We start from the raw sequence: 16,681 nt of genomic DNA, 5'->3' as shown, positions 1-16,681 counted from the left end.
AAAATCAGAAATAAAAATCTAAACTTGGGAAGAGTCTAGGTAATAGAAATAAATCCAAATACCTTGCAAGGGGGCTAATTTTGATTGGTGTGATGTAAATAAGCATATTGTCAAGAGCAGGGGGTCTGTAATTTCCACAAGTATCACTGAGGATGTCACTGTTTCAAGTGTATTTACCATCCCTGGGTTAGGGTGACTATTCAGTAGAGGGATGGAAGGACGTTTTAAATAATGGCTGACCTAACAGCAGGTGGAATGAATGCCAAAGAGGAAGGAAGAGAGGAAGAGATGGCAGCTCCACTCTAATCACTGATGTGCCCCCTTCAGTAGGACACACCATGTGACTTGTTTTGTTTAGGGCAGTGACAGGCAACAGGGCCCACGTCTGAGCCTTGTCAATGTGAGGTTTCAAAGCACTCACTCGAATATTCACCCACACACCTTCGTCCCTGACGTTAGTCCCTGACCAAAGGCATCCACTCTAGCACTGGCAGCTCAGCAAACCCCACTGCTGAGACCGAAGAATACTTTTCAGAGTTCCAAGTTCACCATGGCACCCTGGACTTGAGCCACCTGGGCATTTAGTTTAAAAATATTTCAGGATGCTTTCAAATGACATGGCTGGAGTCTAGTGGGTAAACAGGGGCAGGAATCCAGGGGTCACTGGCGAGGGACACAGTAACTTTGTCTTCCTGAGCTCTACCAGCAGGAAGTCATTACTGCTACAGATTTTCTAAGGCAAGAATTCAAGCCTCCAAGGCCAGCCAGCCCACACTGGGTGCAGTCACCTATCCACTGGGAAGTGAGAACTGGAGATGACAGGTGCTTGAGTTCCCATGGAAGGTGCTGTGCAGTAAGTAGGGAGGGCATCACTGTGCGGTCCCCATCATCTTATACAACTAAACACCAGCTTGCCCTCTCAAACTGGGAGAAGGCCCAGTGTGTTACACTTAGGTATTTAGAAGCAAAACCTCACCTCTGACAGCAGACAGTTTGGGGAGAGGGACAATGTGTGTGTGTGTGCCCTGTATCGTAGAAAAAACATGAAACCACTACTGGGGGGAGGGGGGAAAGTATATGTGTGTGCTGCCTAAAATGCTGCTCTAATCACATCACTCCTCTGATCAAAGACGCTCAGTGGCACCCCAGAGCCAGTGCGATTACAAGCAAACTCTTCAGGCCAGCATCCAAGGCCCTAGCCCGCCTTCCATCTTTACTTACTTACAAGTCTTCTTCAAGCTGATTCAGGCAGTCTGGGGCTTGGAGTCACCTGACCTGGAGCAGCTGCCCCAGTCAAAGGGGAGGTAAGTTTCAATTACCTTCACCAGCAGTGCTCTCCCCACACCTGTCTGCCGCCCTTCCCCCCAGCCGCACCGTGTCCTGCCTTAGAACCCCCAGCTCCCAACCCCACCCCCCGCACCCGGTTGCATCAGCACCTTTCCCTCTGTGGTGGCTGCGAACCTCAGGTGTGCGCCACCCTCCAGTTACGCACTTTTCCAACAGGTCCGCGGTGTTCCCCATGTAATGACCTAAGACAACAACGGGATGGAGGCTCTCCCAAAGCTTTAACCTCTCAGATCCGGCACACACTCCACTAGAGTAGAGAGGGTCGAGCTGGTGGGAGGACTCGGACCCCCGAGGCATCCCCTCCCTTGGGCTTTACAAACCCCCATGACAGGTCAGGGCGGGGATAGTTCAAAAGCGGCAGCCCAATAGCGGAGGGGAGAGGGACCTCACTGGGCGCCTGGCAGCAGGCGAGCACGCGGGGTGAGGGTGGCCCCGGCCCAATTGGAGCCGCGCTGGGCTGCAAGGTGGCAGCTGGGGAGATATACGCCCCTCTAGCCTGCCGGTGCCGGGACTGGAGGAGCAGCACGGGGGTCTCCATGGCCGCCGGGTAGGGGGGAGTGGGGGCACAGCTGCAGGTAGCCCGTCTGCTTCGAGGGCCCTTCGCACACTTCACCTATTGGAACAGCCGTGGTAGGGGGTCTGGGGGCGCTCAGGGAGTCTGCGGTGCGCAGGCCGCAGGGCCCTGGGGAGCTCGTGGAGACGGCAGGAGCCCCTTCCCGCGAGGGGCGCATGCGCTGGAGGAGTCCCGGGCGCCGTGGCCTGGACACCGGGATCCTCCCCGCCCCCAGCACGGTCCCGCAGCCGAGTGCCCGGGGCTCCCTCAAGTCTGTCCAGTTCTGACTCCTGCTAGAGGTCAGAGGGCCCCGAGCTTCGGCCCTAGCTGACCAGAGGTGCTCCTGGTGCCAGGGAGGGAGGCCTCTGCGCTCCTCTCCGCGGTCGGCTCCCCGTACACGGACGCGAAGTCCCTCCGTTGGACGAAGAACCCACGTGTGTACACAAGCCCCGCCGCCTCTCGGGAAACTCTGGCCGCGACCCCTGTCCGGAGCCCCTGCAAAGGCTCTGAGGCTGTCCTTAGGGTAGCTCCTAACGAAACTGTTAAACTGCTGCGGGTCCGGGAGAACCCCCTGCGCTGGGAGGAGGAAGCCTTTCTAACCGATCCGCTCTGGCGGCAACGGCAGCGGGCGGACCTGACTCAGGAGTCTGCCCATCGCCGGTACTCGCCTGAATGAGGAGTGCTGACTGGTGAGGTGAATCTTCTGCCTCTGTGGTGACCCCTGAGCAGCCCTCATCTGGATTAACTCGGCTGCACTGCAGAGGCCCAGACAAGTGTCCAGAGTAGAACACCCCCTAAAAGGGGACAGTGTGAGTGCGCTTTCCAACCGACCCTGACTCCAGAGCCTCTGCCTCTGTGAACCCACAGACCTGCACTTAGCCTTCTGCCCGCAGGGTGTGGCGCACACAGGGCCCTGGCGTGGAGACCCCTTCTCCACCGGGTCCAGAGTTAGAGGCTTCCGGGACTGTCTTGGCCTGCAAGCCTCTGAGCCTTCCCTAGCCACCCTGGCCAGCGGACACGGCACTGGCCAGGTGTTTGGCTGCTTGGTCTTGGTTTTCTTTAGTTCCTGCCCCTGAAGACCTCAAGCCCTGAGTAAATGAAAAATGAGGGCCTTATATGTGGGGGGCCTGGAAAGGGAGCCCAGTCTGCTAGGCTGCAGCTTTCAGGGAGGATTTCAGGGCCCCTCCCTCCCCTTGGAGCTTTGCTCTGCTTCCCCAGCCCCTTGCCCCCACCTGTGGGCCAGTGGGCAGCGCCAGCCCGAGGGCAGCACACCCAGGGACATGGCCTAGGGACCCATGAGGACCCCTCCAACACACTGTCTTCAGTAAGACCTGAGCTGATGAGCACAGCACAAAGCTGACATTGTGGACCTGGGGCCTTCTGTCCTGGGTGAGTGGGCACCTGGGGCCCCCTCCTCACCCAAAGTCAGGGGAGCTCCACACAGGGAGGGAGCTCTTGGAGTGCAGCAGTGAGGCTGAGCTCCTGTGAGGCTGTCTTCAGGAAGGGGCCCTGCTCCCTGGCAAACAGCTCTGCCCAGAAACTGCCAACTATTTGAGTTGGGGTCAGACCCAGAACGGAGACCAAAATAAAGAGCAGATATGAAAGTGGAAACTGTAAACTTCCTTTCCTTCCCTCGGACTCTTGAGGACAGCAGAACCAGGGCTGAGGACACTCCCACGTCCCCACTCAGCCTGAACTGGGACACCCCGATGGGATGTGGGCCCCCATGAACTCAGCTGCTGTTGGCTCCTGGGGGTCCCCTGCTGCCTCCTTTCTGCATCTAGATCTCCTCTGTTTCCTGTTCCTGAAAACCCCTCCCCCATCTTTCTGACGACCTGTTGTAGACAGTAAACTATGGGCTGGGTTTTCTACACTAGTCTGTGTTCTTAACCCAATCAGAAGTCCATGAGATTCCCCTAAACACCCCTGATTCCTCAACAAGCAGGATGCAGTGTCTGTGATCAAAGGAGGGGCCTGGAAGGGACCCCAGACTCCCCTCACTGGCCAGGCAGGACTGGTTTGGAAATGGGCCTCAGGCGCCCTCATGCCCTGTTGTGGGTCCCCTGGGGGCTCAGCCTCCCTGTGTCCTTGTGCTCATGTCCTCAAGGTAGGTAAGAACCAGCACTTCCAGGCACCCACCCTGAGCAGCTGCCATTGGGCAAGGAAGACCCAAGGCCTCTGCTCGTGGGAAGGGAGCTCCTCCACCAGGTGCTGGAGGTATCAGACACTGGGGAGCAGACCATGTGCCCCTGGCCCCTGCAGGAGATCAGTGTGTCCGCAGCCCCTTCCCTGGCCCAGGAGGCTGGACACGTGCAGGAGAAAGGGAACCACAGGTGTGGGCTGTGGCCAGTGCCAGCAGTGTCCACGTGGCTCCTCTGGCCTCTGTCCACTTGGTTTCCCCTGGGACAGCTGTGTGTCTGCTTGTGGATCCAGGGTTAGAAGCCTGAACAGCCGGCCCTGCCCTGGGTCTGTGGATTCAGGCTCTGCCCAGCTGGCTCCTCGCTTTGCTGGCCTGATTTCTGACCCCAGCTGCCTTTGGTTCTGATCCGCATCTAGCCCAGCAGGTCAGGGGAAGCTGCCCTGATGCTCTGCTTGTCCTTAGACTCCTGAGCAGGGCTTGCCAGTGGGGAGAGGCTCCTGCTTACCTCCAAGCCCTTCCCCAGTTCACCCCGTCCCCTGCCCCAGGCGCAAGAGCCAGGGGTGAGGCCAGCAGGGAGCCAGCAGTTGGTGCTGGACCTCTAGAGGGTTGTCCAGGTGCTCCCTTTTGCTCAGACTGAGGACTCAAGTGACCTGAGGACATAAAGCGCCCCTAGGCTTAGACTTTTCTTAAAAGGAGAATTTTCTTTTTTTCAGTCATCACTTTGCATAAATCTACTTTTCTTTTCTTTTTTTTTTTTGCTTTTTTTAAAGTTTATTTTTATTGATATAAAATTGACAGGTAACATTATGTTAGTTTTGGGTATACAACATAACTTGATAGCGTGTATACATTGTGAACAAATGGAAAATTTTTATATTGTCACTAGCATGTGTCTGGTACAGGTGGATGCTTTTCTAGTCCGAGGAACACCAAGGGCACCTGTTACAGCTTCAGGTTCCTGGGTTGCAGTCTGAGGTGGGGCCTGAGAATCTGCATGTTCTATGAGATACTCCACCCTCACTCCCCTGCAGCGAGGTAGCAAAGCTCTGACCACACTCCCTGCATCCCCTGAACAACAGCACAGCCTTCCAGGTACTGTGTCTCCCCAGAACTCCATGCCCCCTGTGGGCATTGTCTTGTCACTTCTGAAGAGTGAAAAGAAGGGGTGGGAATTCCTGTATTTGGCCTGGCTTCTCTCCAGGTGTATAACCTTGTCAATCACTCACTGTACAAACAATAAAATGTATGCAGTTAAGCGTAACATATGCCTCAGAGTCTTGTTTTTTAAACTACAGAAGTGGATACAGTTGTAGAGCTCACAGTGGCTTTCCAGACAGAGAAGGGCTCTGTCGAGAGAGGAGAGCTGGGGCAGGTGACGTACCATCCACATCCTCAGTGTCACCCTGGATGGACCAGGGCACCGGCTTCTGGTTCCAGGTCTCCTGACATCCACTTTAGGGGCACTGGCTTAGGACCCGCTCCCTGCTGACATGGCAGGAAGCCATGAGTTTGCTCTTTCCCCAGCCCCCAAGTGTCCACAGAAGATGTAGGATCCTTACAGCTCCAACCTGACCACCGGGGGCACCCAGACTCTGCCATGATGGTGGACGTGAGGCTATCCATGATACCTAGACATCGAGCGTCCCACCCACACCTACCTCAACTGGCTCATCACCACCACCCTGCTTCGAGGGTGTTCTGGATGTGGACCTCACAAGCCCCAGACCCACCTGGTACCCCTAGTCACCAACATGCCTGTTGTCTTGGCTACGAAGGATAGCCAGGAGGAGCTCTCAGTGTCCAGGTCACCACTGCCTGCTGTGAACCCTCCAGGCAGAGGTCAAATGTGGCCTTCGCCGTGGCATACCCACGGTGGGTATGGTGCCGAAGGGTGTGAGTGCCTCTGTGGCTGTGGTGGAGACCAGGCACTCATCTGGCTGGGGCTGGTGCCCATGACTCCCAGGGCAAGTGGGGATGCAGGGAGGGGTCAGCAAGCAGCCTGTGTGCCCACCGGGAGGGGAGGGTCCCGCAGAGCTGTCAGCATGGAAACAAGTGCCGAGGGGAGAACTGGGCAAGAGCAGCTCCGAAGGCTGTCTTCCACTTAACAGATCTCGGCCTGTCTTGAACCCAGACTTTGGCCTGTGTGCCAAGGCTGGTTCTACTGGAAGTTTGCGCTGACGAAAGGAAAAGTATGTGTCATGTGCGTCCGCCTGGCAGACAGGCGTCCTGGGCATGCCAGTCAGGCTGGGGCAGGGCCCGCACCATCCACCTGCTGGGGACACACCCACTGACTGTGGCTCCTGCTCCAAAGGGGTCGGGGGTGCAGAAAGGCCTGCCATTTAGACAGTGGGCAGAGCAGGGCAGAAGGTCTGTGAATATGGTCTCTTCGAGTAACTGGTACGCACTGCCCGAGGGGCTGGGCCACATGGCATGGTTTTGTTCCAGAGGAGATTGTCACAAGGTTTTATATTTTTTAAACTATTAATTTTCTAAATTCCAGGAAAGTGATGAGACTGGTACAATTAATGCCCATGTCCCTACAACCCGGATTCAACATCTAAGTGTACTGTGTTTATTTTGCTCTGCTGACCCAGTTAAACTCACTTATAGCTACTTCATAACACACATTTGTTTTTGTCACTGACAAGACTAATAACGCTTCCCTAAAGCAACACCTAGTCAGTAGTCCAACCTTCCTAGTGGCCACAACATTTTTAGTCAGTTTTTCAAAGTTAGGGTATAATCAAGGAGCAGGCGTTGTATTTATTTGTGTCTTAAATCTTATAATGTAAATCAGTCACCCTTTTTCTTGACTGTGACTCGAAGGGATCAGTCTTGTGGTCTTGAAAATCCCGCACTCTGTTTCCTGGTGGTGGCGAGCACGCAGCTCTGTTCCCACGTTTCTCCCCGGCTGGTAGTGCTGACACCAGGTGACTGCCCATGAAGAGGGGGCACAGGGTCCAGAGATGGCAAGGATGGGGGTGAGGACCAGGGGTGCCGACACCCTCTCCCCCCAACATTGCATCTCCTCCCACTGTTCCCTACACCCTGCAGATGCAGTCTATTCTGCACATGGTGTGGAACTGTGATGACCCTGCCCATCATTCCCAGCACCCTTGCTCCCCTTCCAAGTTAAGGCAGGTGGCCTCTGCCTCCAGGGGTGTCAGGTGGAGGCCTGGACCCACGGTCCTGGGTGAGCCGACCCTCCCAGCAGGCATTCAGGGCTCAGAAACTGCCTCAAGGAAAGGTGAGCTGACTAGGGGTTCTGGCCGAAGCTTCTGGGAGTATGTCGGCCCTGGAGCCGGACACCGGACACTGGAAAGACTGTCTCAGTCCCTCAGTGGGAAAGGATCAGCACCTGTCCTCCCCTCTCACGGCAGCAGAGGGCAGTAGAGAATCCACAGCGTCTCGCAGGCCAGTGGGCACAAGGACTCTACCTGATGCGTTATTAAGGCACAGGATCCAGGAACCAAAAGACTGGGTCTTTAGCTACAAATATGAAGTAACTTATAAAGTGCCCATGAGCCTTGTAGGTGAGGATGTCCATATCTTTTACACTCAAAGGGGCCCCAAAGAGAAAGGAACTACTGTTCTAGGGCCCAGCCACACAGTCTGGGAGGTCAAGGCCCTGTCAGTAAAGGGCCTGGCAGGAGTTCCATGCTAACCTGGATGCCCCTCGAGCACAGCCCAGGTCCAGGTGGCCTGAGAGGGCCCCCCCAGGGAGGCAGGAGTGGCCCCATGCTCTCCAAAGGGAAGACCCTAGAGCAGAGCCCAGCCCAGAGTCCCCAGAAGGGTGGCCTGTGATCTGGGCCTGGGTTTACTGCTCTGACTTTCGGACACTCATTTCTAGCATGTAAGTCAGGGTGTGCATCTGCACCAGCGAGACAGCACTGCCTGGAAGTGTCACCAGTGGCCTTGCCTTGGGTTCAGGGGAGGAGTTACTAGCACTAATCTAGGTACTGCCCCCAACATCAGTGAGTCCTGCTTGACTGACCCCTGGGAGGGGTTTGCTAAGAGGGTGGTGCCCAGGCACGCTGCCTGTGACTGCTGCAGGCGGGGGCCGGCAGTCCCAGGCGGTGGGTCTCTGGTTCCTCAGGGCGGAGGTCTGACGGTCTCCCACCCAGCAAGGCCCTCAGCCTCCCTTATTGGATTGTCTTCATTTTACAAAGCCCAGCTCTGACCCTACCTGAGTCTTCCTGACCTGTACCCGCTTCCTTCCATTCTAGGGAACAGAGTCTCCCTTGCTATAGCTGTTAGCTTTCTTTCTTTTTTTTTTTTTTTAATGTATTTTTATATTTTTTAATGGAGGTACTGGGGATTGAACCCAGGACCTTGTGCATGCTAAGCATGCACTCTACCACTGGGCTATACCCTCCCCCCGTGCTTTCTATTTTAGATCCTAACCTCCTGATTCCTCTAGGATCCTGGAGCCCGGGCTGGGGGGAGTTAAGGTATAGGAGGAAGGGAGGAGTTTAGAAAAACCTGCCTGGTGCCCTGTCAAGGCTCTGGGTCTGTGTCTGGTGGGAACGTCCAGCCTGCTCCAGTTCCTTTCAAATTACGGAGCCCTTGGTGGGGTGAGGATGGAGAAAGTACTGCCTTGGGAGTTGTGGTCTGAAACCAGACACTTGGAATCTTAACAAGGCTCTGCTTAACACACGAGCACAGCGTGAGCATTACTGTTGCTGGGCTGGGCTTTTCTCAAAGACGCTGTTAGTGGAGATGGCGACTGCTGGACTGTGGTCCTGGCCACAGCAAGGTCTGAGCCCAGATGACCACCTGCAGGCACCATGGCCTTCCCTCTGCACCTGACTCAGCACCCAGGAGCCCTGTGGGAAGTTGGCTCCATGGAGAGTAGGTGGTTATCCTGCTGGTGATCCAGGCAGAAGACTAGAGGGAATGAGCCTAGAGCACATGGCCTATAATACAGGCTAAGCCAAAATGCACTCGGATGGGACCGGAGACACGACTGACTCTCTCTCAGTGGTGCCTGGTTTCAAGCTGGTTCCTCACCTGAGCTGTGTCTGAGGTAGCTGGGGGGGGGGGGGTGCTTTAGAGCTGACCTCTCCAGGGGTAAATTTGGATGCACCTGTTGGATGCGTTAACAGGTTTCTTCATGTATAAGGTGAAGGACCGGATCCTGGGTCTAACTGTTTCTTTGCGAAGATTCTTCCGTCTCCTGACCCCCAGGTCTTCCCTGACTCCCCACCTCCATAACTCTCCAGGCCTTCCGTCCCTCAGCCATTTGGGGATCTGTGATGTGACCAGCACTGTGCACGGTCCCTCCGCCTCTGGCAAGGAACCTGCCTGGCACTCCTCCTGTCTTCCTTCTCTCTTCCTTCAAGCTCCTTTGAATTGGGATGAAAAGTGTGCACAGTGTGCCCAGATGACGCAGGCAGCCCAGCCCAGCCACAGGAAGGCGTCTGGGAGGCAGACACTGGGGGTGGCAGGGTGCTCAAGGCAGAGACTGCTGCAGGAAAGGAATGGAACATACTCTTTATTCTTTAGCATTCACAGCACATTCAGCTGTTCCAACGCCACTTGTTGGAAAGACTATTATTTTACCCACAGAACTGTCGATGGCCTTTGACAAACTGGTCCTTTCTTAGTCCTGCGGCTTCACCTTCTACCCCACCCCTGCTCCAGCTGGCCCCCCACCTCAGTCCCACTAAATGGTGCGCTTTCCCAAATGAGCGGTGCCCCTTCTCAGCTCAGGCCCACTTCTCTGCATGCCACTGCTTTCACTGGTAAAGCTCCCCAAGCTTCCTTCCTCTCCTGGCTATCTTCTCCCACTACCTGGCAGGTCTAGGCTTAGTTGTCACGTCTTTCCAGAATGCCTTTCCTAAGCGCCCAATAAAGTTTTGGCAGAGATGTGTGCTCCCCAAAGACCCTGTGTTTCTCAACCCAAAAGGAGTTTTTTGTCCTCAACACATAGTAGGGATTCAATAATTCTGAGGCATGGATGAACCCCAGAAGTCAGGGAAGAAGACTATGTCAAGAAGTAAGCCTAGTTTATAGTGTATTGCTGCAGAGAGTTAAGGAGAATGAGGTCTGGAAAAATGCCACCAGGTTTTGACTATCTTGTCCTTACAGTTTCAGCATTACTGTGGATGCAGAGGCCAGTGTGGGGGTTAAGGAGTGAACTATTGATGAGAAAGTGAACTATTTATGCCCAAGTTTGTTTGTGAGGATTGGCACGTGGAACAGCTTAGAGGGGTAGAGTTAAGGGGTTAATTTTATTGCCGTCCATCCACCTGCGGCATTCCAGAACTTGACAGTTTGACTTCTAAAGAGAATCTCTTTCTTGGTTCTTACGGTGTCAGTTCCAGGGCCTCCCAATTCACCCTCCTGTTACACCTCACCTCTAACTATGTGTATTTGTACACACACACACACACACACCCTGTATTTGTGCTGATCTCAGCTGCAAGAATAGAAAAATTCTGAGAGTGACCAAGGGCTTTCCCCAAATGGGGCTAAGCTGTATCTAGCCCAGGAAAAGATGTCCTGTAAGAGCCACTTGTTTGGGTGTAAAAAGGAAAGAACAAGTCTGCCATCTTGGAGGACCAGAAGAATGCCAGAGCTTTCTCTCAGCCCTTTGCTCCCTGCATCTCCCCTGTGGCACTCAGATAGGCGGGAACGAAATGGCTCCAAGAATCTAATTTCTCATCGTGTTGACGGATCTCTTGTCCAGAGCTGCTTCCATGTCTCTGACCTTTTCCTCCCGGAGGTAAGTGTTCCTGACGATGAGACCGCCAAGCTGAGCAACGTTCACCATTAGCTTCGCACAGCTCACCTCGGACCCCGTGCTCTTCAGAAGTATCTCCTGGTTCAGCTGCCCTTCCAAGAGGTGGCCCAGCAGGGCAAAGCCGGTGCAGTGCTGTGCTGTCCCCTCCAGGCTGTAGCCCAGCTCCACCTGCCCCTTGTCCAGGGCATGGTTCCCATCCAGGACAGTGCCCGTCAGCACCTGTACACTTGTCAAGTTGCCGGGTGGTTGAGGATGACTGTCAGGTGGTTCCCTGCACTAACACTGCAGGTCCAAAACAACGACCCGTCCAGAGTGTAGGCCTCCCGGGGGAAATGAACACAGAAGACCTTCATATCCGTGAAAACGGTTCCTGGTGGATTATTGGGACCGTAGGGGCCCCTTCTCTGGGCTCTCATGGCCTTCTGGCTGTCGTTAGAGGTGTGATAGGGCATCCTGTGGTAGAAGAGGAAAGGTCTGCAGAGGATTGGGTTCTTCTGGGCCAAGAGGGCACGGAAATGTGGGATGAGCCGGTCCAGGGGCTTTTCCTTGTGGAAGAGGAGGAGGAAGTGGGCCAGGACTGGGAGGTCCCTGTTGTGGAAGAGTTTCCCAAGGAAGCCCATGTTGGAGAACTCCAGGAGCACCCAGGGGTCAGACTTCAGGGTGTGCACCTTCCAGTGGATGTGAGTAATGAAGCTGGGGTACACAGGACATTGTCCTCCAGCAGCAGGAAGTACTCGGAGAGCTTTGAGGCAAAACTCATGAGGAAGGCGTGGTCTACATTCTGCTTCGAGTTCAGCCCCTTGCGATCAGCCTTGTCACTGACACCACCCTCGCTGGGGTAGGCGTCGGTTGGAGCATGGTGCAGCAGCAGCTGCCCCGCCAGGATCTGAGGGCTGAAGAGGCTCGACATGTGGAGGACGGTCTCTCGGAGCCAGGTGAGGTCAGAATCCGCCAGGTGGACCAGCACCGTGAGGTGTTTCTGCTCCACCTTAGAGGTAGCATGGAACAGGGAGAGCAGTGTGTAGAGGAGGCTGCTCCGGTCTGGCTGGGGCCCCGCGGAGATCCCCACCGTTAGCCACGCTAGGGAGAGGGAACGGCGTGGTGAGCGAGCGATGAGCAGGGGACGGCCTCCCTCCCTTCCCCTCCACAGAGGGGATGCTCAGATCTGTGCTACTCAAACGGTGGTCCTCAGTCCAGCAACATTAGTCTCACCTGGAAGCTTATTAGAAATGCAGAATCTAGTGAAAAAGAATCTGCATTTTAACAACATTAGCAGGTGCCTCGTGTGCACATTAAAGTTTGACAAGAGCTAGGTCGGGTGATGCTGCGTCCCCATGGACCTTCAAGTCTTCTCTGAGCCAGAACTTTGTGGCATGGGGTTTAAATGCTCAATAAATATTAGCTATCTTTACAGTCTTAGAATTCTTTTTGTTTTTACTCGGTTCGTCTCCCCAAGGCTCTTATCTTAGCTCTGCTGCTGCCAGTGTGAGCTGACTTCCCCAGCGCACAGTGGAGCGCGGGGTTACAGGCCTCGGAGGCCCTTCTGCTGCAGATGGTTCTCTGACCCGGTGGTCTCGTCTTCCTGCAGCGACTGCTTTCTCTTTCCACCTCCCCTGTTCCTGATCCACAGGTGCCGTGGTGGGACGCTTACCGCCCACCGGATTCAGACTCCAGGCACAGACGGCCCTCTCTCCTGCCCTCCCCTCCCCCCCGGTCAGGTCACCTCCTGATGCCCATTTCCCTGGGGAACCCCGCTCCCCTTCTTGGACCTCACTCTTTCTTCTCTGCTGGATCTTTTCCAAATATTTGAAGGTGAGATTCTGCGTCCTGTGCTGATTCCAGGTCTTTCCCTCTCCTGTAACTGTCCTCCTGGGGTACTGACAGAGGCAAAACATGGTCCTCTCATCAAAAGTGCAGGGTTTAGGCCCCAGTGGTTTCCCGTCAGCTTTTTCAGGGAGAGCTGGAGTGGCTCGTTCACAGTCCCAGGGCGAGCCCGGCACATCCTCAGGAATCTGACCACCGGCCAGAGTATCCAGGGCTCAGTGTCTGTTTGCTTTCTTACTTAAACAAACATGGGGGGAAATGTAGCTTCCTTGGGGACCAGTGGGTCCAGCCAGGGCCATACCACAACTCCTCTTTGGAGCCTCCAACTCTCTGCTGAAAGGTACAGGTGTTTTGAGAGTACACCTGTCCACACCCACCCCCTCCACATGCTGAATTCCAGAGAGAGAGCAAGGCTGCTGCGTGGCCTCGGATAGCCATCACACCTTGGTTGTCTTCAGTTTCCCAGGGGATTTTCAGAACGAAGACGACCCACAGGAACCCAGCGCCCAGTGAGGTTAAGCAGCAGCGCCTGATGTAAAACTGCGTGGCGTCCAGAGAGATCTGGCTCTTACAGCAAAAGGGCAAGGTGACAGCGGGGGGGCGCTTCCTCCCATCCAGCCTCCTGGGAGCCAACCCCTCACACCCCATATCCACCCTTCCTCTCACTGCTGTGAATTGACTTCCTAACCTGCCTTTCTGTCTGAGCTGGATGGAGCCTGATTCCCTGCCTGAAGAGGGAGGGCCACCTGCCCTGCGACCTTTGCTGCCTTCTCTTTATAGGTTTGTCTGGAGAGTGAACTTCCCCAAAGTTTTCCTTCTCAAAGTGATAAGGGTCTGCCCAGGGCTTCAGTGATGAGGCTCCTTTATCTGAGAAAACAGATGGTCACCACCCCCCTGCTTTTCTAAACAAGTCAAACTATTTACTAAAATAGCTGAACTTGAAGTGTTGCTAAGTGCTAAGCAATTTGGTGACTTTCCTACTTTTTGTAAAAGATATCCTTGATTTATTCCAATCCTTAGTCTTATTCACAGACCTTGAGTGGAACAGGATTCTGTTAATTTAGAGTTTAAAAAAAAAAAAAACACCTGTTTGTGAGTGTTAGGCTGCTGGAACTCAGGCGGGCTCAGCCTCAGAAGCACCTGTGTGCTGCTCTTTCCTGTTAATGTCTTTTCTCCAGTGAGAAGGCATTTTTCTGACTGTTTCTAAATGAGCAGAGGACAGACTGTAAGGTACCTTTGCTTCCACTCTCAACTCTCTCTCTGCATAGTCAGTGCCCGAAAGAAAAGAAATCGTGGCCAGTGATTTCTATGCTCCTAAGGCTGCCGTATTCTTTAGTCTCCCCATCTTCCTGGTTCCCAGCCACTCCAGTATTTTGGTAGAGGTTAGCAAGCTTCTCTCCCTTTACCATTTAGCTTTTTGATGGGACTTACACTTATAGATTGTAGTAAGGCTTAAACTTTTCTTACCTGCTTTCCTTAAGCCAGGACTTTTAATTAGGTAGGTGATTCAGACACAAACCACTACATGCAACAGAAGTAGGCTTCTCTTCTCTGGAACATAAACGCGTGGATATGCACACTGAATAAAAGGCTTTACAATCGGGGCTAGAGGAACTCACCCTCAAGGAACAGCCCTGTCCCCTCTGCTCCTCCCTCATGGCTTCCCTGTCTGTCTCATCAGGAGCACTGCCCTCACTAGCCCTCTGAGTTCCACAGGCTCCTGTAAGAGGAGGAGGGAGAGAAAGAGGAACTGGGCCTCTGAGGACCAGTCTCTCTGTGCAGCGGGGGTGGTGAGCCTGGCAAGGCAATCTGAGCCCTGCCCCCACCCCGCCCCAGTTCTCCAGCCTTGAGCTAAGCTCCCTCTGTGATGTTGCTCTGTGTCCTCACCACCTACACCATCATCAGAGGTACACCTGCTCAGGACGTCCCTGTGGGTGGTGCTCACCTGAAAAGCAAGGACCCACCCTTCACCACTCCTCTGAGCTATGGCGGTTGGTGGGGGGGGGGCTGGCTCCTAACCTGCAAACCTCTCACCTCTTCAGCCCCATCACCCCTGCCATCACCCTTTTTCTCTTCTGTGATGCACCCACTCCTCTCACCCTCCTGGACATTCCTGTCACTGGAAAAAGGACCTCCACTAACTTCCAGTGGGTAAAAGAGCAAAAAGCACGCCTCCCCCCTCAAATTCACGTCCACGCCAAATTCTGTCCCATCCCCTCAGCCCCACACAGCAAACTCGTTATTAATTTCACATTTCCTCTCCCCACCTGACCAACTTCTCTGCAGCTTTTGACAAGGCTGACTGCTGCCTCCTCCTCCAGACCCTCTCCCCAACACGGCTCTTCCCCCCATCCCCAGCCATTCCTTCTCAGGTTCTTTCCTTGGTCACCCTCTTCCCAAACAGTGAATGTCGAGGGTCCCAGGACTCTGACCCAGCCTCATGGCTTTAAGTGCTATATGCGTTACATAGGAGTGTATGTGTGTGCACACATACAGACATACGCGTAAGTGTAATACTCTAATGCGTGTGTGTATCTTTCGACACAGTTTCATGCACAGTGTACACACACACACACACAGATAACCCTAGGGCTGATCTTATCTCCAGCCCTGACCTCTATCCCAAGCTCCAGACTACCCGACTCCAGACTACCTGACTATTCAACACCTCCACTTGGGTGAATAAGAGGTATCTTAATCTTAAAAGAGTCAAAAGAGAACTACAGAATCTTGCTACCTCCCCAAGTTTTCTCCACCTCAGTAAAAAGCACCACCATCCTCTTAACACTCCCCGTTCAATCGATTAAGTCCTGTGACCTTTTCCTCCAAAATGTATGGGGAATAGGAGCCTTCCTCACCATCCCTGCTGCTTCATCCCGAGTCCACGCCACCATCACCTTCTGCCTGAAGCACTGCAACCACCTAATTGGTCCCTCACCTCCACCCTTGTCCTCCACACGGCAGAGAGGTCTCTAACATGGTGGATCAAATATACCCCTTCCCAAACCCCAGACCACGGCCCACGGGATCCCGCCTGACCCGGTCATCTGCTTGCCTCTTTGACTTCATCTCCTGCCCCCCACCCCCCAACCCTGCCCTGCTTTTTCTGGGAGAGAGCATCCCTCGGACAAACCAAGCTGTTCCTTATCTCAGGTCTTTGCATGTGCTCTCCTTTTCTTAGAATTCTCCTCTGTAGACTTTCCACAAGCCGCCTCCTTCCATCACTCACGTCGGAGCTCAGATGTTCCTTCTCCAGCCTCAGGTCACCATGGCCAAAGTTGCCCCTGAAGGCAAGGCCTCTGTTTCACTTGATGCCATAGCACCTTGCACAGCTCCTGCCCAGAGAACAGCTTGGCAAGTGTGTCCTGACTCACTAGTTATCAGGATTATGTGATATGGTGAGTGGTCACTATTTCTTCAACAAACACGATGCCAGACGCCAGGGCACAGCAGTGCCAGGAGGACTGGGCAGCACACAGAGAAGGCACCACGTGGGTGATGATCCAGAGCTCAGGTTCTGGACTCAGACTTGGGCCAGAATCTGGTTCTGCTAAACTTACTGGCCACCAGACCTTGGCCAGATGACTCAGTCTCTGAACCCCAGTTCCTCATCTAGAAAATGAGGATGAAGGTGCATGACATCCAGCGTCCTGAGGATTAAGAGCTCACCCGCACAAACATGCCCAGCACACAGCGAGCACTGGAGTACTTGGTGGGCATTAGCACTTTCGCTATCAGGAGTGACGAGTGTTTTTCAACCATGGAAACCCGCCCTGCCTTCTTTTCCCTCATAGTTGAGAGGTCCATCTCCCCCTATTCATAAACCCCCACCCAAATTTTTACTTTTTGGTTCTTTTTTTTTTTTTTTTGGTGGGGGGACGGTAATTAGATTTATTTATTATTCTGAGAAGAGGTACTGGGGATTGAACCCAGGTAGCACCGTGGGTAGCACCGTGCTCTACCACTTGAGCTATTCCTCCCTGCTACTTTTAGGTTCTTACACAGATGCACAGCACTTTGAGAACTCATCCCTGTCTTGGCATCTGATTCCCACTTCTCTGAGGGCTTTAGT

The 16,681-nt window shown here is 54.1% G+C and overlaps 1 protein-coding gene across 1 annotated transcript; it reads right to left on the bottom strand.

The window, feature by feature from the left end:
* Positions 1–10,627: 10,627 nt before the first annotated feature.
* LOC102506417 (alpha-1,3-mannosyl-glycoprotein 4-beta-N-acetylglucosaminyltransferase-like protein MGAT4E) lies at positions 10,628–11,545 on the bottom strand. Its single transcript, XM_032466458.1, is given in 4 exon segments — positions 10,628–10,983; positions 10,986–11,024; positions 11,027–11,488; positions 11,491–11,545. Coding segments are annotated over 4 exon segments (912 nt in total).
* Positions 11,546–16,681: the final 5,136 nt, after the last annotated feature.

The sequence above is a fragment of the Camelus ferus genome, chromosome 23, assembly GCF_009834535.1.
Source record: "Camelus ferus isolate YT-003-E chromosome 23, BCGSAC_Cfer_1.0, whole genome shotgun sequence".
In the NCBI taxonomy this organism is placed as follows: Eukaryota; Metazoa; Chordata; class Mammalia; order Artiodactyla; family Camelidae; genus Camelus; species Camelus ferus.
Note: the sequence above shows the minus strand (reverse complement) of the source record. Positions and strands in the feature narration are given on the sequence as shown.